Genomic DNA, 26,200 nt, shown 5'->3' on the forward strand with positions numbered 1-26,200 from the left:
GCGGCTCCGACATCACTCGAGAAGCTCGACACTATCCAGGACAAAGCAACCACCCCACGGACAGCGCTCCCTCAGCACTGACCCTCCGACTGTGCGGCCCTCCCTCAGCACTGACCCTCCGACAGTGCGGCGCTCCCTCAGCACTGACCCTCCGACAGTGTGGCGCTCCCTCAGCACTGACCCTCCGACAGTGCGGCGCTCCCTCAGCACTGACCCTCCGACAGTGCGGCGCTCCCTCAGCACTGAGCCTCCGACAGTGCGGCGCTCCCTCAGCACTGACCCTCCGACAGTGCGGCGCTCCCTCAGCACTCACCCTCTGACAGTGCGGTGCTCCCTCAGCATTATCCCTCCAACAGTGCAGCACTCCCTCAGCACTGACCCTCCGACAGTGCGGCGCTCCCTCAGCACTGACCCTCTGACAGTGCGGCGCTCCCTCAGCACTGACCCTCCGACTGTGCGGCGCTCCCTCAGCACTGACCCTCCGACAGTGCGGCACTCCCTCAGCACTGACCCTCTGACAGTGCGGCGCTCCCTCAGCACTGACCCTCCGACAGTGCAGCGCTCCCTCAGCACTGACCCTCTGACAGTGCGGTGCTCCCTCAGCACTATCCCTCCGACAGTGCAGCGCTCCCTCAGCACTGACCCTCCGACAGTGCGGTGCTCCCTCAGTACTGACCCTCCGACAGTGCGGCGCTCCCTCAGCACTGACCCTCTGACAGTGCGGCGCTCCCTCAGCACTGACCCTGCGACAGTGAGGCACTCCCTCAGCACTGACCCTCTGACAGTGCGATGCTCCCTCAGCACTGACCCTCTGACAGTGCGGCGCTCCCTCAGCACTGACCCTCTGACAGTGCGATGCTCCCTCAGCACTGACCCTCCTACAGTGCGACACTCCCTCAGCACTGACCCTCCCACAGTGCGGCGCTCCCTCAGCACTGACCCTCCGATAGTGCGGGGCTCCCTCAGCACTGACCCTCTGACAGTGCGGCGCTCCCTCAGCACTGACCCTGCGACAGTGTGGCACTCCCTCAGCACTGACCCTCTGACAGTGCGATGCTCCCTCAGCACTGACCCTCCTACAGTGCGGTGCTCCCTCAGCACTGACCCTCCGACAGTGCGGCGCTCCCTCAGCACTGACCCTCCGACAGTGCGGCACTCCCTCAGCACTGACCCTCCGACAGTGCGGTGCTCCCTCAGCACTGACCCTCTGACAGTGCGGCGCTCCCTCAGCACTGACCCTCCGACAGTGCGGCGCTCCCTCAGCACTGACCCTCCGACAGTGTGGTGCTCCCTCAGCACTGACCCTCCGACAGTGCGGCGCTCCCTCAGCACTGACCTTCTGACAGTGTGGCCTCCCTCATCACTGACCCTCCGACAGTGCGGCGCTCCCCCAGCACTGACCCTCCGACAGTGCGGCGCTCCCCCAGCACTGACCCTCCGACAGTGCGGCGCTCCCCCAGCACTGACCCTCCGACAGTGCGGCGCTCCCCCAGCACTGACCCTCCGACAGTGCGGCGCTCCCCCAGCACTGACCCTCCGACAGTGCGGCGCTCCCCCAGCACTGACCCTCCGACAGTGCGGCGCTCCCTCAGCACTGACCCTCCGACAGTGCGGCGCTCCCTCAGCACTGACCCTCCGACAGTGCGGGGCTCCCTCAGCACTGACCCTCCGACAGTGCGGCGCTCCCTCAGCACTGACCCTGCGACAGTGCGGTTTTCCCGGGGAATGTGGGAGGGTGGTGGTGTGGATTGAGCGGCTCCGTGGGGGTTGTTGAGTCTGGTTTCTGTACAGTGATGACTCCAGTTCTATCCCCAAGGTGCGAGCCTCCTGATCCTGCGGAACTGGATGTCTGGGGGCTCCTGCAAGTGTATAAAGCGGCTGGATGGGAAAACGGTGATCATCACTGGTGCCAACAGCGGGATTGGCCGAGAGACTGCGCTGGAACTGGCTAAAAGAGGTAAGGAGGCTCTGCCACGTGTCACCTGCTCCCCCAACCCCAATGCCCACACTCAATGGTACATCCCACTCACTGCCTGCTCCCCTTTACTCTCCAAAGGTAATGGTCCATCCCACTCACTACCTACTCACAGCAAGGATATGATAAATCCCACCCACTGCCTATTACCCCCCCTCCCCACCCTCCCCGGGAATGGTACATCCCACCCACTGCCTACTACCCCTCCCCTCCCCACCAGGAATGGTGCATCCCACTCACTGCTTACTCCCCCCTACTCTCCAAAGGTAATGGTCCATCCCACTCACTGCTTACCCTCCCCCCCCCCCCCCCCCACTTACTGCAGGTAGTGGTACATCCCACCCACTGACTACACCCCTCCTACTTTCACCAGGAATGGTACATTCCACTTACTGCCTCCTCCCCCCACCCCCCCACTCACCACAGGGAATGGTAGATCCGACTCATGGCTAACCTCTCCCTCCACCGCAGGGACATGTTTTGAACCACCCATTTGCCGCGGGCGCCCCGCCATAAACTGTCACCCTCACAAGTTCAGAACCGCCTTTAACCTTCACCCTCAAGGGGCAGTGCACCTGGTAAACTGTTGCCTTCACAAGGGCCATGTTACCACATGAACTGCCCCTCCTCCAAGAGGGGCAGAGTGCCGGGTAAACCATTCCCCATCAGAGAGGCAGTGCACCCCTATAAAATATCCCCGTCAGAGGGGTAGTGCTCCCCATATACTGTCCCCCATCAGAGAGGCAGTGCGCCCCTTAATTTCCCCTATATTGACTGGAACTCAGTTAGTGCTAGGGGCTTGGGTGGGGCAGAGTTTGTCAGGTGTATCCAGGAAGCCGCCTTGATGCAATATGTAGATATTCCAACTGGGGAAGGGGCTGTACTGGACCTGGTATTGGGGAATGAGCCTGGACAGGGGGTTGAGGTTTCAGTAGGGGAACATTTTGGGAAGAGTGACCACAATTCCGTAAGTTTTCGGGACTTTTGGACAGGGATGAGGGTAACCCTCACGTTACGACGCTAGGGGCTTTTCACAGTAACTCCATTGAAGCCTACTTGTGACAATCAGTGAATATTATTATTCTCAAACTGGGGAAAGGCAAATTACGACAATATTAGACAGGGATTGAAGAATTTGGAGTGGGTGCGGGTGTTGGAGGGTAAATCAACATCGGACATGCGGGAGTCTTTCAAGCGACAGTTCTGGATTCAGGAAAGTCACGTTCCTGAGAGAACGAAGGATAAGTATGGGAAGTTTAGGGAGCCTTGGATAACGAGGGATATTGTGAACCTCGTCAAAAAGAAAATGTAGATCTTTGGACGGTCTAGAAGGGTGGGGACAGTCAAAACCCTTGAGGAGTATAAAGACAATAGGAAGGTACTGAAGTGGGAAATGAGGAGGGCTGGGAGGGGTCATTAAAAATCCTTGGCAAGTAGGATTAAGGTGAATCCCAAAGCTTTTTATTCATATGTAAAAAGAAAGAGGGTGGCCAGGGAAAGGATTGGACCACTTATGGACAGGGGGGGGAATCTATGTGTTGAGCCAGAGGCAATGGGCGAGGTACTAAATGAGTACTTTGCATCAGTGTTCACCAAAGAAAGGGACTTTGTGGAAGATGATTCTTGGGTAGGGTGTGTGGACAGTCTGGGTCATGTTAACATCAAAAAGGAGGAGGTATTGGGTATTTTAAAAGATATTAAGGTAGATACATCTCCTGGGCCAGATGGAATTTACCCCAGAATATTGAGGGTAGCAAGGGAGGAAATTGCTGGGGCCTTGACTGGCATCTTTGGCTACAGGTGAGATGCCAGAGGACTAGAGAATAGCTAATGTGGTGCCGCTGTTTAAGAAAGGTTGCAGTGATAATCCTGGAAACTATAGGCCAGTAAGCCTCACGTCGGTAGGAGGTAAAGTATTGGAGAGAATTCTCAGGGACAGGATTTATGCCCATTTGGAAACAAATGGACTCATTAGCGATAGACAGCATGGTTTTGTGAAGGGGAGGTCGTGCCTCACTAACTTGACCGAGTTTTTTGAGGAGGTGACAAAGATGATTGATGAGGGGAGGGTGGTGGATGTTGTTTACATGGACTTCGGTAAAGCCTTTGACAAGGTGCCTCATGGCAGACTGGTACAAAGGGTGAAGTCACACGGGATCAGAGGTGAGGTGGGAAGATGGATACAGAACTGGCCCGGTCACAGAAGTGGAGATGCCAGTGTTGGACTGGGGTGGGCACAGTAAGAAGTCTTACAACACCAGGTTAAAGTCCAACAGGTTTGTTTCAAACACGAGCTTTCGGAGCACTGCTCCTTCCTCGGTCACAGTAGGCAAAGGGTAGCAGTAGAAGGGTGTTTTTCTGAATGGAAGGTTGTGACTAGTGGTGTTCCACAGGGATCGGTGCTGGGGCTTCTGTTATTTGTAATGTATGTAAATGACTTGGAGGAAAATGTAGCCGGTCTGATTAGTAAATTCACGGATGACACCAAGGTTGGTGGAGTGGCAGATAGTGTTGAGGATTGTCAATGGACACAGCAGGACATAGATAGGTTGGAGACGTGGGCAGAGAAATGGCAGATGGAGTTTAATCCGGACAAATGTGAGGTAATGCATTTTGGTAGGTCTAACATAGAGAGAAATATTCCGTAAATGGCAAAACTCTTAGGAATATAGAAAGTCAGAGAGATCTGGGCGTACAGTTCCACAGATCTTTGAAAATGGCAACACAAGTGGATAAGGTAGCCAAGAAAGCATACGGAATGCTTGTCTTCATTGGACGGGGCATCGAGTATAAAAACTGACAAGTCATGCTGCAGTTATATAGAACCTTGGTAAGGCCACACTTGGAATATTGCGCACAATTCTGGTCGGCAAACTACCAGAAGGATGTGGAGGCTTTGGAGAGGGTGCAGAGGAGGTTTACCAGGATGTTGCCTGGTCTGGAGGGTGTTAGCTATGCAGAGAGGCTGAATAGACTCGGACTGTTTTCATTAGAACGACTGAGGTTGAGGGGTGACCTGATCGAGGTCTACAAGATTATGAGGGGCATGGATAGAGTGGATGGGCAGGCACTCTTTCCCAGGGTGGAGGGGTCAGTCACCAGGGGGCATAGGTTTAAGATCCATGGGGCAAAGTTTAGAGGAAATGTGCGAGGCAGGTTTTTTTACAGAGGGTGGTGAGTGCCTGGAACGCGTTGCCAGGGGGAGGTTGTAGAAGCGGATACATTAACGGCGTTCAAAAGGCATCTTGACAAATATATGGATAGGATGGGTATAGAGGGTTACGGCATAGGGAAGTTCTGAGGATTTTGGCCAAGGGTGGTAGGCCAGGCTTGGAGGGCCGAAGGGCCTGTTCCTGTGCTGTATTGCTCTTTCTCCTTGTGAAACCGACCCCATCAGAAGGGCAGCTCCCCCATATCCAATCACCCCCCCATAGAGGCAAAGTGCCCTATAAACCCCATCAGAGGGGCAGTGCAACCCACAATACATCCCCCACCTCCCTGAGAGGCTGTGTGCCCCAAAAACCGACCCCTCAAATGAGCCAATCCCACCCTGACCATAACCGTCTCACTCACCTCTCAAAAGATCCGTGCGGCCCATAAATGGCCGCTTTCGCTTACGAGCTTTGTGTACCGTACACTGATGCCCTCCCCCTTAGTGAGGCGCCATTCCCTTGCTCCGCCACCCACCGTCTGGATTTCCCCCTCCCTACAACCCCCCCCCCCCCCCATCTCTGCTGCCTCTCAACCTCCCCCCACCCCCGTGATGAATATAGAAATTGTTATTTGTTATATTTCAGGTTCTGTAGCAGTAATGCTATCCAAAACCCTGGTTTAAAATACACACACGCAGTGTGCCTATCAAATCTGTAATTAAGGTGTTGTAAAAGGTGATATAATGATTGATTTTAACTATTTACCTGATTACAGAGAACTGGCTAATGAAACAATTTTTGGTTTGTTGGAAATTCCCTGGGGAGTAGATCATTAATATGGAATTGTGTTGGGTATGTTATTGCGGGGTTTTTGCGTGTGTTGGGTATGTTATTGCGGGGTTTTTGCATGTGTTGGATCTCTCTGTTTAAAAGATTAAAATGTTAAAATTATAAATGCCTCAATAAAATATTTTCTACAAAACAAAATTAATGTGGAATTGTACTTCGTCCTAGCTAAGCGGGTCATGGGGCATCTTAGTGGGGTACAGATGATGTAATTTATGGGAGGAGCCAGGTCTGTCTGTAGTTGGCAGTTGTGCCAAGTACTGTTAGGTTGGGCAGAAGAGTTTGACAAGTCAGAGGGATTTTCAGGTTGTTCCCGAAAGGGTCTTTCGCCAAAGGTCTGCAAATAACCTGTTTTGTTAACTTTATTTATAAGTGGCATTTGAATATTATCGGGTTGCTTCATTGGAATATATATAGTGCTGAACGGAGAAAGTGAGTTAAAGTTATTTTTCCTTTTATTTAAGAACGGTTCAACTAATAAATGTAAATAAGTTTCCTTGACGATAATGTGGTTAATTCTGTGTTTAAATTACAGTTTGTTTTAACATAAAATGTATCTGTGGGTCAGGGCCATCATTCCTGGGGTGAAGTATTCTTCCCTCACAGGTTTAAAAATTGGGATGTGGTCTGGTTCCTACAGCACCCCCCGCCCCCCCAAACCTCCTCCCCCACAACCAATGAGCCAACTCCCCCCCTACGGTGTGTGCCCGCAGGTGCCCGGGTGATCATGGCATGCCGTGATCTGGAGAAGACCGAGCTAGTGGCAGACCAGCTAAGGGCGTGCATGTGCAATGACAACATTGTGGTGTACAAACTGGACCTGGCCTCACTCGAATCCATCCACTGCTTTGCCAAGGAAGTGGCCGAGAACGAGACCCGAATCGACATCCTCATCAACAATGCAGGTGAGGGGGGGGGGGATAACACGGAGGGGGGAGGGTTTGAGGGGTAAGGACTTTGAGGTTGGGTTTCAATGCTTGGGGGGGGTAAGGGATCACTGTTGGGGTAAAGGTTAGGGTTTGGCATTGAGGGTTAGGGGGGTTGGATTACGTTCGGGTTATGGTTGGGGTTAGGGGAGAGGATTGGGTTAGGGTTAGTGTTAGGGTTAGGGGATAGGATTGGGTTAGTGTTAGGGTTAGGGTTAGGGGATAGGATTGGGTTAGGGTTAGGGTTAGGGTTAGGGGATAGGATTGGGTTAGGGTTAGGGTTATGGTTAGGGGATAGGATTGGGTTAGTGTTAGGGTTAGGGGATAGGATTGGGTTAGGGTTAGGATTAGGGGATAGGATTGGGTTAGTGTTAGGGTTAGGGTTAGGGGATAGGATTGGGTTAGTGTTAGGGTTAGGGTTAGGGGATAGGATTGGGTTAGGGTTAGGGTTATGGTTAGGGGATAGGATTGGGTTAGTGTTAGGGTTAGGGTTAGGGGATAGGATTGGGTTAGGGTTAGGGTTATGGTTAGGGGATAGGATTGGGTTAGGGTTAGGGTTAGGGTTAGGGGATAGGATTGGGTTAGTGTTAGGGTTAGGGTTAGGGGATAGGATTGGGTTAGGGTTAGGGTTAGGGGATAGGATTGGGTTAGTGTTAGGGTTAGGGTTAGGGGATAGGATTGGGTTAGGGTTAGGGTTAGGGTTGGGGATAGGATTGGGTTAGTGTTAGGGTTAGGGTTAGGGGATAGGATTGGGTTAGGGTTAGGGTTATGGTTAGGGGATAGGATTGGGTTAGGGTTAGGGTTAGGGTTAGGGGATAGGATTGGGTTAGTGTTAGGGTTAGGGTTAGGGGATAGGATTGGGTTAGTGTTAGGGTTAGGGTTAGGGGATAGGATTGGGTTAGGGTTAGGATTAGGGGATAGGATTGGGTTAGTGTTAGGGTTAGGGTTAGGGGATAGGGTTGGGTTAGTGTTAGGGTTAGGGTTAGGGGATAGGATTGGGTTAGGGTTAGGGTTATGGTTAGGGGATAGGATTGGGTTAGTGTTAGGGTTAGAGTTAGGGGATAGGATTGGGTTAGGGTTAGGGTTAGGATTAGGGGATAGGATTGGGTTAGTGTTAGGATTAGGATTAGGGGATAGGATTGTGTTACGATTAGGGTTAGGATTAGGGGAGAGGATTGGGTTAGGATTCGGGTTGGGGAGAGGATTGGGTTAGCGTTACGGTTAGGGGATAGGATTGAGTTAGGGTTAGGGTTAGGGGATAGGATTGTGTTAGGGTTAGGGTTAGGGGATAGGATTGTGTTAGGATTAGGGTTAGGATTAGGGGAGAGGATTGGGTTAGTATTAGGGTTAAGGGAGAGGATTGGGCTAGCATTAGGGGATAGCTTTGAGTTAGGATTATAAGGTTAGGATCAAGTTAAGGTTAATGTTAGGGTGTGGCCGTTATGGTTAGAGGACAAGATTGGAGTAGAATCACGGTTGGGGTTAATGTTAGGGGTTAGGGTTAGGGTTAGGGTTAGGGTTAGGGTTAGGGATCGCGTTAGGGTTAGGGTTAGTTTTGGGATTCCGTGTAAAATGTGGTTTTGGGGTAAGTTTAGGCATTTTGCGTTTGATTTCTGGTCCACTAAAGGGGCCAACAAGACGGCGGCTCCTCGACTGCATGGGGAATCGCATTTCACCTGTTGCTTATCTGCCTTGAAGGGGTCTGGGGTGGGCGGAGAAGTGAAGAAAGGAACAATGTCAGCCATATTGCAACCTCTTCCATACTCCCCAAACACTGCCCGTCCCCTATCCCCCCTCCCCCCCACCCTCTCCCCTCCACCCTACTGCACCTTCTCTCCAGACACCACAATATCTGTGGGACTGGCGAAGAAGGTGGGAGTGACAGAGGGGGTGGTCAGGGGACGAGAGGGCATTGTGTAAATGGGAATTTTTGATATCTGCCTCTGCCCCATCCTTTTGTGCCCCTCCCTCTCCCTCTCTGTCTCACTCACTCTTATCTTTCTGTCACTTCCTCTGTCTTCCTCTCTCCTCATTCCTCTCTCCCTCTCTTTCTCCCTCTCTCCCACCTCTCTCTCTCTTCCTTCCCCTCTCACTACATTCCCTCTCTCCCCTTCTTTCCCTATATCTTCCCTCTTTCCCTCTCTCTCCCCTCACTCTTCCCCCTCTATCCCTTCTTTCCCTCTCTCCTTCTCTCTCTCCCTCTCTCTCTCTCTCTCACACCCCTCGCTCTCCCACTCTCCCTGTCTTTTTTTCTCTCCCTCTCTCTCCCTCCCCCCTCTTTCACCCTCTCTCCCCCCCTCTCTCTCCCTCCTCACTCTCCCACTCTGTCTGTCTTTCTCTCTCTCTCTCTCCCTCCCTCCTCACTCTCCCACTCTCTCTGTCTTTCTCTCTCTCTCTCTCTCCCTCCTCACTCTCCCACTTTCTCTGTCTGTCTCTCTCTCACACACCCCTCGCTCTCCCACTCTCCCTGTCTTTCTTTCTCTCCCACCCTCCCTCTCATTCTCCCTCCATCCCTCTCTCTCCGACTGCCTCCCTCCCCCTCGCACATTGCTCTTGTCATGATATGCAAACATGCAGCTAATGAACACATGGAATAGGACAGGACCAATGAGCAGTCAGGACACTCAGGGGTGGGATCTGACTATGAAAAGGATGAGGCACTCACACCCCTTGCCTCTTTCCACAGACCAACATCTACAGAGTGAGACAGGGGGTATCCTCAGCATCACACCCTGCACGTGGCTTAGAGCAAGGCTCGTTCAGTTAGACTGAGTTACTACATTTCGATCAGCAGAGAGTCGAACTCATCTGTGCTAATAGTTCAATAAAACACATTGGGCGCAATTCTCCGCACAGCGATTCTCAGCTGGCCGATGGGCCGAAGTCCAAGCCCTTTACGGCTGTTTTTACGAACGGCAAACACACCTGGTCTGGCCGTTCGTAAAAACGGCCGTAAAGTGCCGATTTTGAAAACCATGGCACCGATTGGCACGGCAGTACCACGGTTTGTCCTTCCGCCGCCCCGCTGTATCACTTCGCGGGGCGGCTGAGGGGCATCCCGGCCTGCGCATGCGCGGGTTTCGCGCAAATGCGCGATGACGTCATCCGCGCATGCGCGGGTTGGAGCCTTCCAATCCGCGCATGCGCGGCTGGCGTCACATGACGTCAGCCAGCGCAAACTCTGGCAAGCGGGCTTAGCGAAATTCGTTAAGCCCGCGATGCCGGAGTTTACGGCGGCGGCAAGCTAGCCCCGACCGGGGACCAGAATCGGTTCCCGGTCGGGGAGGGGGAGGCTGCCGTCAAACCCGCCCGGATTTGACGCCAGCCTTACGATTTCTCCCTCTCTGGGAGAATCGCGCCCCTTGAACTCACTTCAAAGTCTGGAGCATCTTTTACTCAAAACTTCATCGAGTGGCAGCCTGTGTTATTCCAAATTCCAATCTTTTTCTCTCCCTCCCTCCTTTCTCGTTCCTCTCCCATCCGCCAGGGGCCCCCATTGGACCGAGGGAGGTGACTGAGGACGGTTTCGAGTTGCAGATTGGAGTCAACCACTTTGGTCATTTCCTGCTCACCATCCTCCTGCTGGAGCAGCTCAAGACCAGCGCCCCGAGCCGCATCATCAACATCTCGAGCCGGGCCCACAGGATCGGTGAGTCGGTCTGCCAGGCTGCGGCCTACCCGGTAGGTGGGGAGAGGATGCGGGGTTGAGGTTGCAGAATGGGGGTCGTGCGCTGGAGGTTTGGCCTCATTCTGACCGAGAGGTTTGGCCAGCCCACGTTTCCTTGGCCTTCCCGGAGAGGCTTCACTCAGACCAGGCCAAGAAACAGAGGCCATGCCAGGCCTGACCATGAAAGAAAGGTATAGTCAGACTTGGCCAAAAAGGCCTATCCATGCTGTCCTTGACGAAAGGCCTACGCAACTTGGCCAACCATGAAGGAGCGCCGCACTGTGGGAGGGTCAGTGCTGAGGGTGCGCTGCACTGTCGGAGGGTCAGTGCTGAGGGTGCGCTGCACTGTCGGAGGGTCAGTGCTGAGGGAGCTCCGCACTGTCGGAGGGTCAGTGCTGAGGGAGCGCCATACTGTCGGAGGGTCAGTGCTGAGGGAGCGCCGCACTGTCGGAGAGTCAGTGCTGAGGGAACGCCGCACTGTCAGAGGGTCAGTGCTGAGGGAGCGCCGCACTGTCAGAGGGTCAGTGCTGAGGGAGCGCCGCACTGTCAGAGGGTCAGTGCTGAGGGAGTGCCGCACTGTCGGAGGGTCGGTGCTGAGGGAGCACCACACTGTCGGAGGGTCAGTGCTGAGGGAGCGCCACACTGTCGGAGGGTCAGTGCTGAGGGAGTGCCGCACTGTCGGAGGGTCAGTGCTGAGGGAGCGCCGCACTGTCGGAGGGTCAGTGCTGAGTGAGCGCCGCACTGTCGGAGGGTCAGTGCTGAGGGAGCGCCGCACTGTCGGAGGGTCAGTACTGAGGGAGTGCTGCTCTGTCAGAAGGTCAGTGCTGAGGGAGCGCCGCACTGTCAGAGGGTCAGTGCTGAGGGAGCGCCGCACTGTCGGAGGGTCAGTGCTGAGGGAGCGCCGCACTGTCAGAGGGTCAGTGCTGAAGGAGTGCCGCAGTGTCAGAGGGTCAGTGCTGAGGGAGCGCCGCACTGTCGGAAGGTCAGTGCTGAGGGAGCGCCGCACTGTTGGGGGTTCAGTGCTGGTGGGGGGGGGGGTGTCCTATGGTGGGAGGACCTCCCCTTGATGTTCTGGGGGCCAATATTGATCACTCAATCAACATCACTGAAGGAAAAGACGGGGCGGCACGGTGGCGCAGTGGTTAGCACGACTGCCTCACGGCGCCGAGGTCCCGGGTTCGGTCCCGGCTCTGGGTCACTGTCCGTGTGGAGTTTGCACATTCTCCCCGTGTCTGCGTGGGTTTCGCCCCCACAACCCAAAGATGTGCAGAGTAGGTGGATTGGCCACGCTAAATTGCCCCTTAATTGGAAAAATTGAAATTAAGAAAAGAAAAGACGATGCGGGTAATTTCTCACGCGGGCTGTTGCTGGGCGCAGATTTCTGCATTCCTGTATTGCGATAAGCAAGATCCCAAAGAAAAAGCTCCTTCAGCGGGTGCGAGGCACGATGGGGCAACCCTGGGTGGAGAATGGAGCCGGGGAAAGTGTGCGTTTCCCATTTCTGATCCCAAACTCCCTCCTCCATCCATACCCCACTCCCCATCCCCGGGATTACTTTAGCCCTCGTCTCACGTTCAAACCTTTAATCTCTCACCGCTCCCCCCTCAGGAAAAATCCGCTTCAACGACATTAACATGAAGGACTGCTACGATCCGCTCGTCGCTTACTGCCAAAGCAAACTGGCTAATATCCTCTTCACACGAGAGCTCGCTCAGAGACTACAAGGTATGGGGGCATGCCGATCGCCAATAGCAACCACCTAACTCGGGGGGGGGTGGTGGGCAAGGTGGTGTGGGGGAGGGGTGTCTTCAATGGAGGGAGTGGGGGTTGTAGGGGGCTGTTTAGAATGGTTTGCCACCTCCCTCCTCATCGTAACGCAGGGTCAGGGCACAAAGTCCACTGTCTCAGGGGTACGCAGGAAGACCACCAACTCCAGTCTCAGGCTTTTGGGCCTAACTGCCACATCCGAACGTCAACCCTCAGTGGAGTTGTAGAGAAAGCTTCACTCTGTATCTAACCCCGTGCTGTGCCTGTCCTGGGAGTGTTTGATGGGGACAGTGTAGAGGGAGCTTTACTCTGTATCTAGCCCCGTGCTGTATCTGTCCTGGGAGTGTTTGATGGGGACAGTGCAGAGGGACCTTTACTCTGTATCTAACCCCGTGCTGTACCTGTCCTGGGAGTGTTTGATGGGGACAGTGTAGAGGGAGCTTTACTCTGTATCTAGCCCCGTGCTGTATCTGTCCTGGGAGTGTTTGATGGGGACAGTGTAGAGGGAGCTTTACTCTGTATCTAACCCCGTGCTGTACCTGTCCTGGGAGTGTTTGATGGGGACAGTGTCGAGGGAGCTTTACTCTGTATCTAACCCCGTGCTGTACCTGTCCTGGGAGTGTTTGATGGGGACAGTGTCGAGGGAGCTTTACTCTGTATCTAACCCCGTGCTGTACCTGTCCTGGGAGTGTTTGATGAGGGTTGTGTAGAGGGAGATTTACTCTGTATCTAACCCCGTGCTGTACCTGTCCTGGGAGTGTTTGATGGGGACAGTGTAGCGGGAGCTTTACTCTGTATCTAACCCCGTGCTGTACCTGTCCTGGGAGTGTTTGATGGGGACAGTGTAGAGGGAGCTTTACTCTGTATCTAACCCCGTGCTGTCTCTGTCCTGGGAGTGTTTAATGGGGACAGTGTGGAGGGAGATTTACTCTGTATCTAACCCCGTGCTGTACCTGTCCTGGGAGTGTTTGATGGGGACAGTGTAGAGGGAGCTTTACTCTGTATCTAACTCCGTGCTGTACCTGTCCTGGGAGTGTTTGATGGGGACAATGTAGAGGGAGCTTTACTCTGTATCTAACCCCGTGCTGTACCTATCCTGGGAGTGTTTGATGGGGACAGTGTAGAGGGAGCTTTACTCTGTATCTAACCCCGTGCTGTACCTGTCCTGGGAGTGTTTGATGAGGGTTGTGTAGAGGGAGATTTACTCTTTATCTAACCCCGTGCTGCACCTGTCCTGGGAGTGTTTAATGGGGACAGTGTAGAGGGAGCTTTACTCTGTATCTAACCCTGTGCTGTACCTGTCCTGGGAGTGTTGGACGGGGACAGTATAGAGGCAGCTTTGATCTGTATCAAACCCTATGTTGTTGCTGTGGGACAATGCTGTGAAGAGTTTTTGGGGTGTTAAGCAGTTTCTGTGTTTCTTTCACTTCAGGAACAGGGGTGACGGTGAATGCTGTAAATCCAGGAATTATATGGACTCCTATGTTGAAGAATATGATGTGCCACCAGGCATGCTGGGTGCGCGTGCTGACGGCTCCATTCTACTTCTTCATCAAGGCTCCTAAGCAGGGTGCTCAGACCACCATCCACTGTGCTGTAGCCCCGGAACTCGAGACGGTCACTGGGCAGTACTTCAGGTGAGGAGGTCGTCCTGCTCTAGGGTTTAGATCAGTGCGCCAGGTGGGCTGGAACTGGAAGAGAACATAGAGCATACAGTGCAGAAGGAGGCCATTCGGCCCATCGAGTCTGCACCGACCCATTTAAGCCCTCACTTCCACCCTATACCCCTCCTAAACTTTTTTGCTCACTACGGGCAATTTATCCCGGCCAATCCACCTACCCGCACGTCTTTGGACTTGTGGGAGGAAACCGGAGCACCCGGAGGAAACCCACGCAGGTACGGGGAGAACGTGCAGACTCCGCACAGACAGTGACCCTAGCCGGGAATCGAACCTGGGAGCCTGGCGCTGTGAAGCCACAGTGCTAGCCACTTGTGCTACCGTGCTGCCAACAGAGCCAGCAAGTGTAGAGGTCGGGGGGAGAAAGTTGGACTGAGATAAATATAGGGCAGAGTAGACGCGACTGTCGGTCTGGAGTGCGTTTCTAAGAACATAAGAACTAGGAGCAGGAGTCGGCCATCTGGCCCCTCGAGCCTGCTCCGCCATTCAATAAGATCATGGCTGATCTTTTGTGGACTCAGCTCCACTTTCCGGCCCGAACACCATAACCCTTTATTCTTCAAAAAACTATCGATCTTGATCCTGAAAACATGTAATGAAGGAGCCTCAACTGCTTCACTGGGCAAGGAATTCCACAGATTCACAACCCTTTGGGTGAAGAAGTTCCTCCTAAACTCAGTCCTAAATCTACTTCCCCTTATTTTGAGGCTGTGCCCCCTAGTTCTGCTTTCACCCGCCAGTGGAAACAACCTGCCCGCATCTATCCTATCTATTCCCTACCGAATTTTCTGTTTGCTTCAATGCAAGAAGTATATCAGGTAAAACAGATGAGCTGAGAGCCTGGATTACTGCCTGGAACTATGATGTAATTGCAAATACGGAGACAGTGGTTAAAGGACTGGCAGCTTAACGTTCCGGGATGTGGTTGTTTTAGACGGGACACGAGGGGAAACAACAGAGGTAGGGGAGTTGCGTTGCTGATTAGGGAGCAGATCATAGCCATGTTGAGGGAGAGCAAATTGGAGGGGACTTGTAGGGAGGTATTATGGGTGGAGCTCAGGAATAAGAAGGGTAAAATCACAATGTTGGGAGTGTACGATAGACCTCCCAACATTCTGCAGGAGACAGAGGAGCAGTTGTGTTGTCAGATACTACAAAGGTGTGGAAAAAGCAGGGGAGTTGTGATGGGCGACTTTAACTCCCCCCATATTCGAACGTAGAACATACAGTGCAGAAGGAGGCCATTCAGCCCATCGAGTCTGCACCAACCCACTTAAGCCCTCACTTCCACCCTATCCCCATAACCCCTCCTAAACTTTTTGGACACTAAGGGCAATTTAGCACGGCCAATCCACCTAACCTGCACGTCTTTGGACTGTGGGAGGAAACCGGAGCACCCGGAGGAAACCCACGCAGACACGGGGAGAACGTGCAGATTCTGCACAGACAGTGACCCAGCGGGGAATCGAACCTGGGACCCTGGAGCTGTGAAGCCACAGTGCTAGCCACTTGTGCTACCGGGCTGCCTATTGACTGGGAATCCCTTACAGCCAGGGGCTCGGATGGAGTGCAATCTGTTAGATGTGTCCAGGATGGCTTTTTGATCCAGAATATTGACAATCCAACTGGAGACGGGGCCAGACTAGACTTGGTATTGGGGTATGAGCCAGGCCATGTTTCAGTCATGATGTGGAGATGCCGGCGTTGGACTGGGGTGAGCACAGCAAGAGGTCTTACAACACCAGGTTAAAGGTGAGGAAGGAGCAGTGCTCCGAAAGCTAGTGATTCGAAACAAACTTGTTGGACGTTAACCTGGTTTTGTAAGACTTCTTACTGATGTTTCAGTGAGGGAGCATTTTGGGCCGAGCAACTATAATTCCGCAAGGTTAGGGCGGCATGTGGCGCAGTGGTTAACACTGGGGCTACGGCACTGAGGACCCGCGTTCGAATCCCGGCCCTGGGTCACTGTCCGTGTGGAGTTTGCACATTCTCCCCGTGTCTGTTTGGGTTTCGCCCCCACAACCCAAAGATGTGCAGGGTAGGTGGATTGGCCACGCTAAATTGCCCCTTAATTGGGAAAAAAAATAATTGGGGACTCTAAATATATTTTTTACTCCATAAGGTTTTGAGTAGTCATAGATAAGGAGTGGCCTGTGAGCGAGGGCCAATTACATCCTAATTAGACAGGAACTGGGGAATGTGGATTTGGAGTGGCTACTTGAGGTTAAATCCATGTCTGACATGTGGGAGGGTCACGGAGAATCCCAAGGCTATTTATGCATTTATTAGGAGCAAGAGGGAGATAATAACCTTTATTGTCAAAAGTAGGCTTACATTAACACTGCAATGAAGTTACTGTGAAAATCCCCTAGTCGCCACATTCCGGCGCCTGTTCGGGTACACAGAGGGAGAATTCAGAATGTCCAATTCACCTAACAGCACGTCTTTCGGGACTTGTGGGAGGAAACCGGAGCACCCGGAGGAAACCCACGCAGACACGGGCAGACTCTGCACAGACAGTGACCCGAGCCGGGAATCGAACCTGGGACCCTGGAGCTGCGAAGCAACAGTGCTACCCACTGGGGTTGGTTTAGCACAGTGGGCTAAACAGCTGGCTTGTAAAGCAGAGGCAAGCAGCACGGCTTCACTTCCCATACCAGCCTCCCCGAACAGGCGCCGGAATGTGGCGACTAGGGGCTTTTCACAGTAACTTCATTTCAAGCCTACTTGTGACAATAAGCGATTTTCATTTTCATTTCACTGTGTTGCCGTAGTGTAGGCCCCACTCAAGGGCAGTGGAGGGAAGTTATGTGTGAAACCACAGGAAGTGGGTGAAGTCCTTAATGAGTACCTTGTATCGGTATTCATCAGGGAGAAGGACATGACGGATGTTGAGGTCAGAGATAGGTATGTGAACTGTCTTGGGAACGTCAGTATATCAAAGGAGGAAGTGTTAAGTATCCTAAATTGCATTAAGATGGGCAAGTCCCCGGGGCCAGATGGGATCTATCGCAGGTTACTACAGGAGACAAGGGGAGAAACAGATATCTTCACATCCTCTTTGACAACAGGTGAGGTTCCAGAGGATTGGAGAATAGCCAATGTTAGTCCCTTGTTTAAGAAAGGAAGCAGGGGGGCAGCACGGTGGCACAGTGGTTAGCATTGCTGCCTATGGCGCTGAGGACCTGGGTTCGAATCCCGGCTCTGGGTCACTGTCCGTGAGGAGTTTGCACATTCACCCTGTGTCTGCGTGGGTTTCACCCCCACAACCCAAAGATGTGCAGGATAGGTGGATTGGCCGCGCTAAACTGCCCCTTAATTGGAAAAAATAATTGGGTACTCTAAATTAAAAAAAAAAAGAAAGGAAGCAGGGATAATCCGGTAAACTTTAGGCCACTGAGCCTGACAACAATGGGGGGGAAGCTTTTGGAAAAGATACGGAGGGGCAGTACAACTCACATTTGGAGGAAACTGGACGAGTTAGTGGCAGGCAGCATGGTTTTGTATGGGGAAGGTCCTATCTCACCAACTTGATTGAGTTTTTTGAAGAGGTGACAAAGAACATTGATGAGGAAAGGGCTGTGGATGTTGTTTATATGGACTTTAGTAAGGCATTTGGCAAGGTTCCACATGGCAGCCTGGTATGAAAACTAAAATCACATGGGTTTTGGGGTGGGCTGGCTCGATGGATACAGAACTGGTTTGGTGATTTTCTGAATGGAGATCTGTAGCTTGTGGTGTTCCGCAGGGATCAGTGCTGGAAACTGTTGTTTGTTGTATATATAAATGATCTGGAGGAAAATGTAGGTGGTCTGATTAATAAGTTGGCGGATGACACGAAGATTGGCGGAGTTGCTGATAGTGCCGAAGATTGTCAGATGATACAACAGGATATAGATAGAACATAGAACACTACAGCGCAGTACGGGCCCTTCGGCCCTCGATGTTGCGCCGACCTGTGAAACCATCTGAAGCCTATCTGACCTACACTATTCCATTTTCATCCATATGTCTATCCAGTGACCACTTAAATGCCCTTAAATTTGGCGAGTCTACTACTGTTGCAGGCAGCGCGTTCCACACCCCTACTACTCTCTGAGTAAAGAAACTGCCTCTGACATCTGTCCTATATCTGAGGGGCTGGTTTAGCTCACCAGGCTAAATCGCTGGCTTTTAAAGCAGACCAAGCAGGCCAGCAGCACGGTTCGATTCCTGTACCAGCCTCCCCGGACAGGCGCCGGAATGTGGCGACTAGGGGCTTTTCACAGTAACTTCATTGAAGCCTACTTGTGACAAGAAGCGAATTTCATTTTCATATCTATCACCCCTTAATTTAAAGCTATGTCCCCTCGTGTTGGTCATCACCATCTGAGGAAAAAGACTCTCACTGTCCACCCTATCTAACCCTCTGACTATCTTATATGTCTCTATTAAGTTACCTCTCAGCCTTCTCCTCTCTGACGAAAACAACCTCAAGTCCCTGAGCCTTTCCTCGTAAGACCTTCCCTCCATACCAGGCAGCATCCTAGTAAATCTCCTCTGAACCCTTTCCAAAGCTTCCACATCCTTCCTATAATGTGGTGACCAGAACTGCACGCAGTACTCCAGGAGCGGCCGCACCAGAGTTTTGTACAGCTGCAGCATGACCTCGTGGCTCCGAGACTTGGGCAGAGAAATGGCAAATGGAGTTTAATCCGGACAAATGTGAGGTGATTCATTTTGGAGGATCAAATTATACCTTAAATGTCGGAACCCTTATGAGCATTAACCCTTAGTGCACAGTTCCCTAAATGTGGCAGACAGCTAGCGAAGGAAATTAAGAAGGCAGATGTCATGCCTGCCTTCATGAGCCGGGGCATTGAGTACAGGAGTTGGGAAACCATGTTGCAGGTGTACAAAACCTTGGTTAGGCCGCATTTGGAGTATTGCGTGCAGTTCTGGTCACCACATTATCAGAAGGACGTAGAAACTTTGAAGAGAGGGCAAAGAAGGTTCACTAGGATGTTTCCTGATCTCAAGGGTGTTGGCTATGAGGAGGGGTTGAATAAACGAGGAATGTTTTCACTGCAAAGACGGAGGCTGACGGGAGACCTGATAGAGGCCTACAAAATTCTGAGAGGCACAGACAGGGCGGATAGTCAGCGGCTTTTTCCAAGGGTGGAAGAGTCAATTACTAGGGGGAATAGGTTCAAGGGGTACAGACCGAGTAAGGGCAGAAGGTTTTGTTTTAGTCTGGGCATCATGAACGGCGCAGGCTGGGAGGGCCGAAGGGCCTGTTCCTGTGCTGTAATTTTCTTTAATGTGGAGATGCCAGCGTTGGACTGGGGTGAGCACAGTGAGAAGTCTTACAACACCAGGTTAAAGTCCAGCAGGTTTGTTTCAAACACGAGCTTTCGGAGCGCAGCTCCTTCCTCAGGTGAATGGAGAGGTATGTTCCAGAAACATATATGTAGACAAAGTCAAAGATGCCAGACAATGCTTGGAATGCGAGCATTATGCAGGTAATCAAATCATTACAGATCCAGAGATAGGGGTAATCCCAGGTTAAAGAGGTGTGAATTGTCTCAAGCCAGGACAGTTGGTAGGATTTCGCAAGTCCAGGCCAGATGGTGGGGGGTGGATGTAATTCGACATGAATCCCAGGTCCCGGTTGAGGCCGTACTCATGTGTACGGAACTTGGCTATGCGTTTCTGCTCGGCGATTCTGCGTTGTCGTGTGTCCTGAAGGCCGCCTTGGAGAACGCTCACGTTCCCACTGAGTCCTACTCACCCTCACGCACTCTCACACAGTCCCACTCCCCCACTCACCCCCGCTCACCCTCACTCACCCTCACTCACCCTCACACAGTCCCACCCCCCACTCACCCCCACTCACCCCCACTCACCCTCACTCACCCTCACACAGTCCGACCCCCCACTCACCCCCACTCACCCCCACTCACCCTAACTCACCCCCACTCACCCCCACTCACCCTCACTCACCCCCACTCACCCTCACTCACCCTCACACAGTCCGACCCCCCACTCACCCCCACTCACCCCCACTCACCCTAACTCACCCCCACTCACCCCCACTCACCCTCACTCACCCTCACACAGTCCCACCCCCCACTCACCCCCACTCACCCCCACTCACCCCCACTCACCCTCGCTCACCCTAACTCACCCTCACTCGCCTCCACCCACCCCATATACTGGCTCACCCTCTTTTTCTCACTCGCTGTTTCTCCAGCTGTCACAGAATACCTGCAGTGCAGAAGGAGGCCATTTGGCCCATCAAATCTGCAGCGACCAAAAGAGTTAGCACCGTACCCAGACACACTCCCTAACCCCATAGCCCTACCTAACCTGCACCTGTATACCAGGGGCAATTTATCACGGCCAATCCACCTAACCTGCACGTCTTTGGACTGTGGGAGGAAACCGGAGCACCCGGAGGAAACCCACGCAGACACGGGGAGAACGTGCAGACTCCGCACAGACAGTGACCCAAGCCGGGAATCGAACCCGGGACCCTGGCGCTGTGAAGCCACAGTGCTAGCCATTGTGCCACTGTGTTCCTCAAGTTCTCTCTCTCTCTCTCTCTCTGTCTGTCTCCACTCGCCCCCATCCCACATTCCTACTCACCCCCACTCACCTTTACTCATCCTCACAGTCCCACTCACCCCCATTCACCGCCACACACCCTCACTTGCCCCCACTCACTCAAACCCACCCCCACTCACCACCAATCATCCCCACTCAGCCCACTCACCCCCCACTCACCCCCCACTCACTCCCACGCAGCTCCCACACAGCTCGCACACCCCCACCCACCTCCACTCACCCCACCCATCTCATCCCAGCCCCCACTCACCCCCTCCTGTCCCCACTCAGCCCCATTCACATCCCCAGTCATCCAGTCCATGTTTTGTGTCTGATCATCACAGTACATTCTGATCCAGTCCGTGTTTTCTATCTGATCCTCACAGTCCACTCTCATCCAGTCCATGTTTTGTATCTGATCCTCACGGTCCAGTCTGAGCCAGTCCGTGTTTTAGATCTGATCCTCACCGCACACTGTCGCGCGCACAAGTGGAATCACCCTCTTTGCGTCTGTCAAAACCGTTCTCCTAATTTCCCACTTCTTTCTTTTTTTTTTGCTGCCGGCCTTTGACCCGTCATCTCCCTCTTGCTGACCCACAGTGACTGCGAGGTGTCAGAGGTCGCCTACTACGCCCAGGACGAGTGCACGGCCAAGTCGCTGTGGGACCTGAGCTTCGAGATGGTCCACCTGGAGAGCACACCTTGCACCATCAACGACAGCCTCTACTGGTCCATGTCTCACCTAATCAGGGGGACCAACACCAAGAAAAGCCGCACTTGTGTTTACTGACCTGATGTGTGTGTAATTACAGATAGAGTAAAAGAGGGACAGCTATATCCAGTCTGGTGATGTCGCTAGCCTGCTTCTGTCCCTTTGCCACAACCTCAATCCACTAACAACAAAAATCAGATCCAGTCCGGGCTTTGTCTTTGTTCCTCACCATCCATTCTGATCCAGTCCGTAATTTGAATCTGATTCGCACAGTCCATTCTGATCCAGTCCGTGTTTTGTATCTGACCCTCACAGCCCATTCTAATCCAATCCATGTTTTATATAAGAACCTCACCGCCCATTCTGATCCAGGTCGTGTTTTGCATCAGATTCTCACAGTCCATCCTAATCCAATCCATGTTTTATATAAGAACCTCACCGTCCATTCTGATCCAGGTCGTGTTTTGTATCTGATCCTCACAGTCCATCCTAATCCAAACCATGTTTTGTATCTGATCCTCACAGTCCAGCTTGATCCTGTCCATGCTTTGTATCTGATCCTCACACTCCTACTTGATTCAATTCCGTGTTTTGTTTCTGATCATCATGGTCCAGTCCGTGTTTTGTATCGGATTCTCACAGTCCATTCTGATCAAGTCCGTGTCTTGTATCTGACCCTCACAGTCCAGCCTGATCCAGTCCGTGTTTTGTATCAGATTCTCACAGTCCAGTCTAATCCAGTCCGTATTTTGTATCTCATCCTCACAGTCCAGTCTGATCCAGTCCGTGTTTTGTATCAGATTCTCACAGTCCAGTCTAATCCAGTCCATACTTTGTAACTCATCCTCACAGTCCAGTCTGATCCAGTCCGTGTTTTGTATCAGATTCTCACAGTCCAGTCTAATCCAGTCCAAACTTTGTATCTCATCCTCACAGTCCAGTCTGATCCAGTCCGTGTTTTGTATCTGACCCATAGACAGTGCAGACGGAGCCATTCAGCCCATTGACTCTAACCCAACATTCCGAAAGAGCACCCTTACGCTGACTCACTCCCCCATTCTATCCCCATCACTCACCTAACCCGCACATCTTTGGACTGTGGGAGGAAACCGGAGCACCCGGAGGAAACCCACGCACACACGGGGAGGAAGTGCAGACTCCACACAGACAGTGACCAGAGGCCGGAAGCGAACAGTGAACTGGGAGCTGTGAAACAGCAGTGCTAACCATTGTGCCACCGTGGCAGCACATCCTCACAGTCCAGTCTGACCCAGTCCATGTTTTTAACCGGCTCTTTACAAACTCCAGTGCATTTATAAACCCTGGGGAGAATCTCTCAGAACATGGACGGGATTATTCAGTCCGCTGCCGCACAAAGGTCTGACTGTTCCCCTCTTGAGTAAACAGGTTGTGGGTTAGGATTCCAGCTACAAAGACTCAGAACCTGCATTCCACAGGTTCAAGTATTGAAGGAGAAACGCACTGTCGGAGGGTCAGTGCTGAGGGGGCGCCGCACTGTGGGAGGGTCAGTACTGAGGGAGCGCCGCACTGTGGGAGGGTCAGTGCTGAGGGAGCGCCGCACTGTCGGAGGGTCAGTGCTGAGGGGGCGCCGCACTGTGGGAGGGTCAGTACTGAGGGAGCGCCGCACTGTGGGAGGGTCAGTGCTGAGGGAGCGCCGCACTGTCGGAGGGTCAGTGCTGAGGGAGCTCTGCACTGTCGGAGGGTCAGTGCTGAGGGAGCGCCGCACTGTCGGAGGGTCAGTGCTGAGGTAGTGCCACAATTTCGGAGGGTCAGTGCTGAGGGAGCACCGCACTGTCGGAGGGTCAGTGCTGAGGGAGCGCCGCACTGTCGGAGGGTCAGTGGTGAGGGGGAGCCACACTGTTGGAGGGTCAGTGCTGAGGGAGCGCCGCACTGACCCTCCGTCAGTACTGAGGGAGCGCCGCACTGTCGGAGGGTCAGTGCTGAGGGAGCGCCGCACTGTCGGAGGGTCAGTGCTGAGGGAGCGCCGCACTGTCGGATGGTCAGTGTTGAGGGAGCACCGCACTGTCGGAGGGTCAGTGCTGAGGGAACGCCGCACTGTCGGAGGATCAGAGCTGAGGGAGCGCCGCCCTGTCGGAGGGTCAGTGCTGAGGGAGAGCCGCATTGTCGGAGGGTCAGTGCTGAGGGAGCGCCGCACTGTCGGAGGGTCAGTGCTGAGGGAGCGCCGCACTGTCGGAGGGTCAGTGCTGAGAGAGCGCCGCGCTGTCAGAGGGTCAGTGCTGAGGGAGTGCCGCACTGTTGGAGGGTCAGTGCTGACGGAGCGCCGCACTGTCGGAGGGTCAGTGCTGAGGGAGCGCCGCACTGTTGGAGGGTCAGTGCCGAGGGAGCACCGCACTGTCGGAGGGTCAGTGCTGAGGGAGCGCCGCACTGTCGGAGGGTCAGTGCTGAGGGAGCACCGCTTTGTCGGAGGGTCAGTGGTGAGGGGGAGCCACACTGTGGGAGGGTCAGTGCTGAGGGAGCACCGCATTGTCGGAGAGTCAGTGCTGAGGGAGCGCCGCACTGTCTGGAGGGTCAGTGCTGAGGGAGCACCGCACTGTCGGAGGGTCAGTGCTGAGGGAGTGCCGCACTGTCAGAGGGTCAGTGTTGAGGGAGTGCCGCACTGTCGGAGGATCAGAGCTGAGGGAGAGCCGCACTGTCAGAGGGTCAGTGCTGAGGGAGTGCCGCACTGTCGGAGGGTCAGTGCTGAGGGAGTGCCGCACTGTCGGAGGGTCAGTGCTGAGGGAGTGCCGCACTGTCGGGGGGTCAGTGCTGAGGGAGAGCCGCACTGTCGGAGGGTCAGTGCTAAGGGAGCACCGCACTGTCGGAGGGTCAGTGCTGAGGGAGCGCCGCACTGTCGCAGGGGCAGTGCTGAGGGAGCGCCGCACTGTCAGAGGGTCAGTGCTGAGGGAGTGCCGCACTGTCGGAGGGTCAGTGCTGAGGGAGAGCCGCACTGTGGGAGGGTCAGTGCTGAGGGAGTGCCGCATTGTCGGAGGGTCAGTGCTGAGGGAGCACCGCACTGTCGGAGGGTCAGTGCTGAGGGAGCGCCGCACTGTGGGAGGGTCAGTGCTGAGGGAGAGTCGCACTGTGGGAGGGTCAGTGCTGAGGGAGCGCCGCACTGTCGGAGGGTCAGTGCTGAGGGAGTGCCGCACTGTCGGAGGGTCAGTGCTGAGGGAGCACCGCACTGTCGGAGGGTCAGTGCTGAGGGAGCGCCGCACTGTCGGAGGGTCAGTGCTGAGGGAGCGCCGCACTGTCAGAGGGTCAGTGCTGAGGGAGCACCGCACTGTCGGAGGGTCAGTGCTGAGGGAGCGCCGCACTGTCGGAGGGTCAGTGCTGAGGGAGCGCCGCAGTGTGGGAGGGTCAGTGCTGAGGGAGAGCCGCACTGTGGGAGGGTCAGTGCTGAGGGAGAGCCGCACTGTGGGAGGGTCAGTGCTGAGGGAGAGCCGCACTGTGGGAGGGTCAGTGCTGAGGGAGCGCCGCACTGTGGGAGGGTCAGTGCTGAGGGAGTGCCGCACTGTGGGAGGGTCAGGGTCACCCTTACGACCCAGGGTAGCAGGTTTACAGCGGGGCTGTCTGCAGCACAGCTCTTTGCCGGCTGCAGTAATGGTGTTGCGTAATCGTCCCCCCCAACACCACAGCCCCCCCCCCCCCCCCCCAGCCCAGCCACCCCCACTATTCCCCCCAGCCTTGTCAGAAAGCCCCCCCCGGCCAGCGGCACGGCTGTTGGCGAAGTCTGGCGATGCTGGACATCGGCCGTACTCAACAGCCACCACACCAGGCTCACGATTTTCGAGAGCACACATGGACCGCGCCGTCGGGGACTCGGCCTATCGGAGTCGGAGAACCGCGGGTGGGCCCACTAATGAGATGCAAACGGTGTTGCAACTACGCGCGGTGCGCGCTGGATTGATGCCGTTGCCGAGCCGGTGGAGCATCGCGATTCGTCGTCAAGCCGCCACCTGCCGCGATTTCAGCGTCGGCTGATATCGAATCCAGCCCATGATTTGGGATCAATCTCACCTGGGCTGATTTCATAGAATTTTTTTTACAGTGCAGAAGGAGGCCATTCGGCCCATCGAGTCTGCACTGGCTCTTGGAAAGAGCACCCTACCCAAGGTCAACAACTCCACCCTATCCCCATAACTCAGTAACCCCACCCAACACTAAGGGCAATTTATCACGGCCAATCCATCTAACCCGCACATCTTTGGACTGTGGGAGGAAACCGGAGCACCCGGAGGAAACCCACGCACACACGGGGAGGATGTGCAGACTCCGCACAGACAGTGACCCAAGCCGGAATCGAACCTGGGACCCTGGAGCTGTGAAGCGATTGTGCTATCCACAATGCTACCGTGCTTGTGGGATCTGATGCGCCATCGATTGCACGCGAGGCGAGTGGTTTACCAAAGTCTGGCTTTAATTAACTAGAACACAGCTCTGCGATCGTCTACAGTGGAAAGGGACGATCGTCAGGCGTCTGAGCATTTATACCTCGTTAATAGAGGCGTGGTTAACTCAGCCTCTCGGCCAATCGGTCGAGAGGCACATGACCGACCAGGGCCAATGGTAAGCCGACGTTCTGGCCCAATGGCAGACGAGTATGCAGATCATATCACCACAACCTGCACAGCTTTGTGACTGTGGGAGGAAACCGGAGCACCCGGAGGAAACCCACGCAGACACGGGGAGGACGTGCAGACTCCGCACAGACAGTGACCCAACGGGGAAGTCGAACCTGGGACCCTGGAGCTGTGAAGCGATTGTGCTATCCACAATGCTACCGTGCTTGTGGGATCCTAGTGTACATTAATTGACTTTTCGGACACTGCATCAGTCCCCACACTTCACAAACAATATCCCTGACTGCGGGACT

General features: G+C 54.0%; 1 protein-coding gene across 1 annotated transcript; it reads left to right on the forward strand.

Moving 5' to 3' along the window:
* The first annotated feature begins 1,785 nt into the window (after nt 1-1,785).
* Nucleotides 1,786-21,439, forward strand: LOC119955632 (retinol dehydrogenase 11-like). Its single transcript, XM_038782034.1, has 6 exons — nt 1,786-1,957; nt 6,687-6,878; nt 10,387-10,548; nt 12,175-12,291; nt 13,766-13,970; nt 21,198-21,439. The coding sequence occupies exons 1-6, from the start codon at nt 1,846-1,848 to the stop codon at nt 21,385-21,387; spliced, it is 978 nt and encodes a 325-aa protein (XP_038637962.1). The 5' UTR covers nt 1,786-1,845; the 3' UTR covers nt 21,388-21,439.
* Nucleotides 21,440-26,200: the final 4,761 nt, after the last annotated feature.

Source organism: Scyliorhinus canicula, chromosome 21, assembly GCF_902713615.1.
Source record: "Scyliorhinus canicula chromosome 21, sScyCan1.1, whole genome shotgun sequence".
Taxonomy (NCBI): Eukaryota; Metazoa; Chordata; class Chondrichthyes; order Carcharhiniformes; family Scyliorhinidae; genus Scyliorhinus; species Scyliorhinus canicula.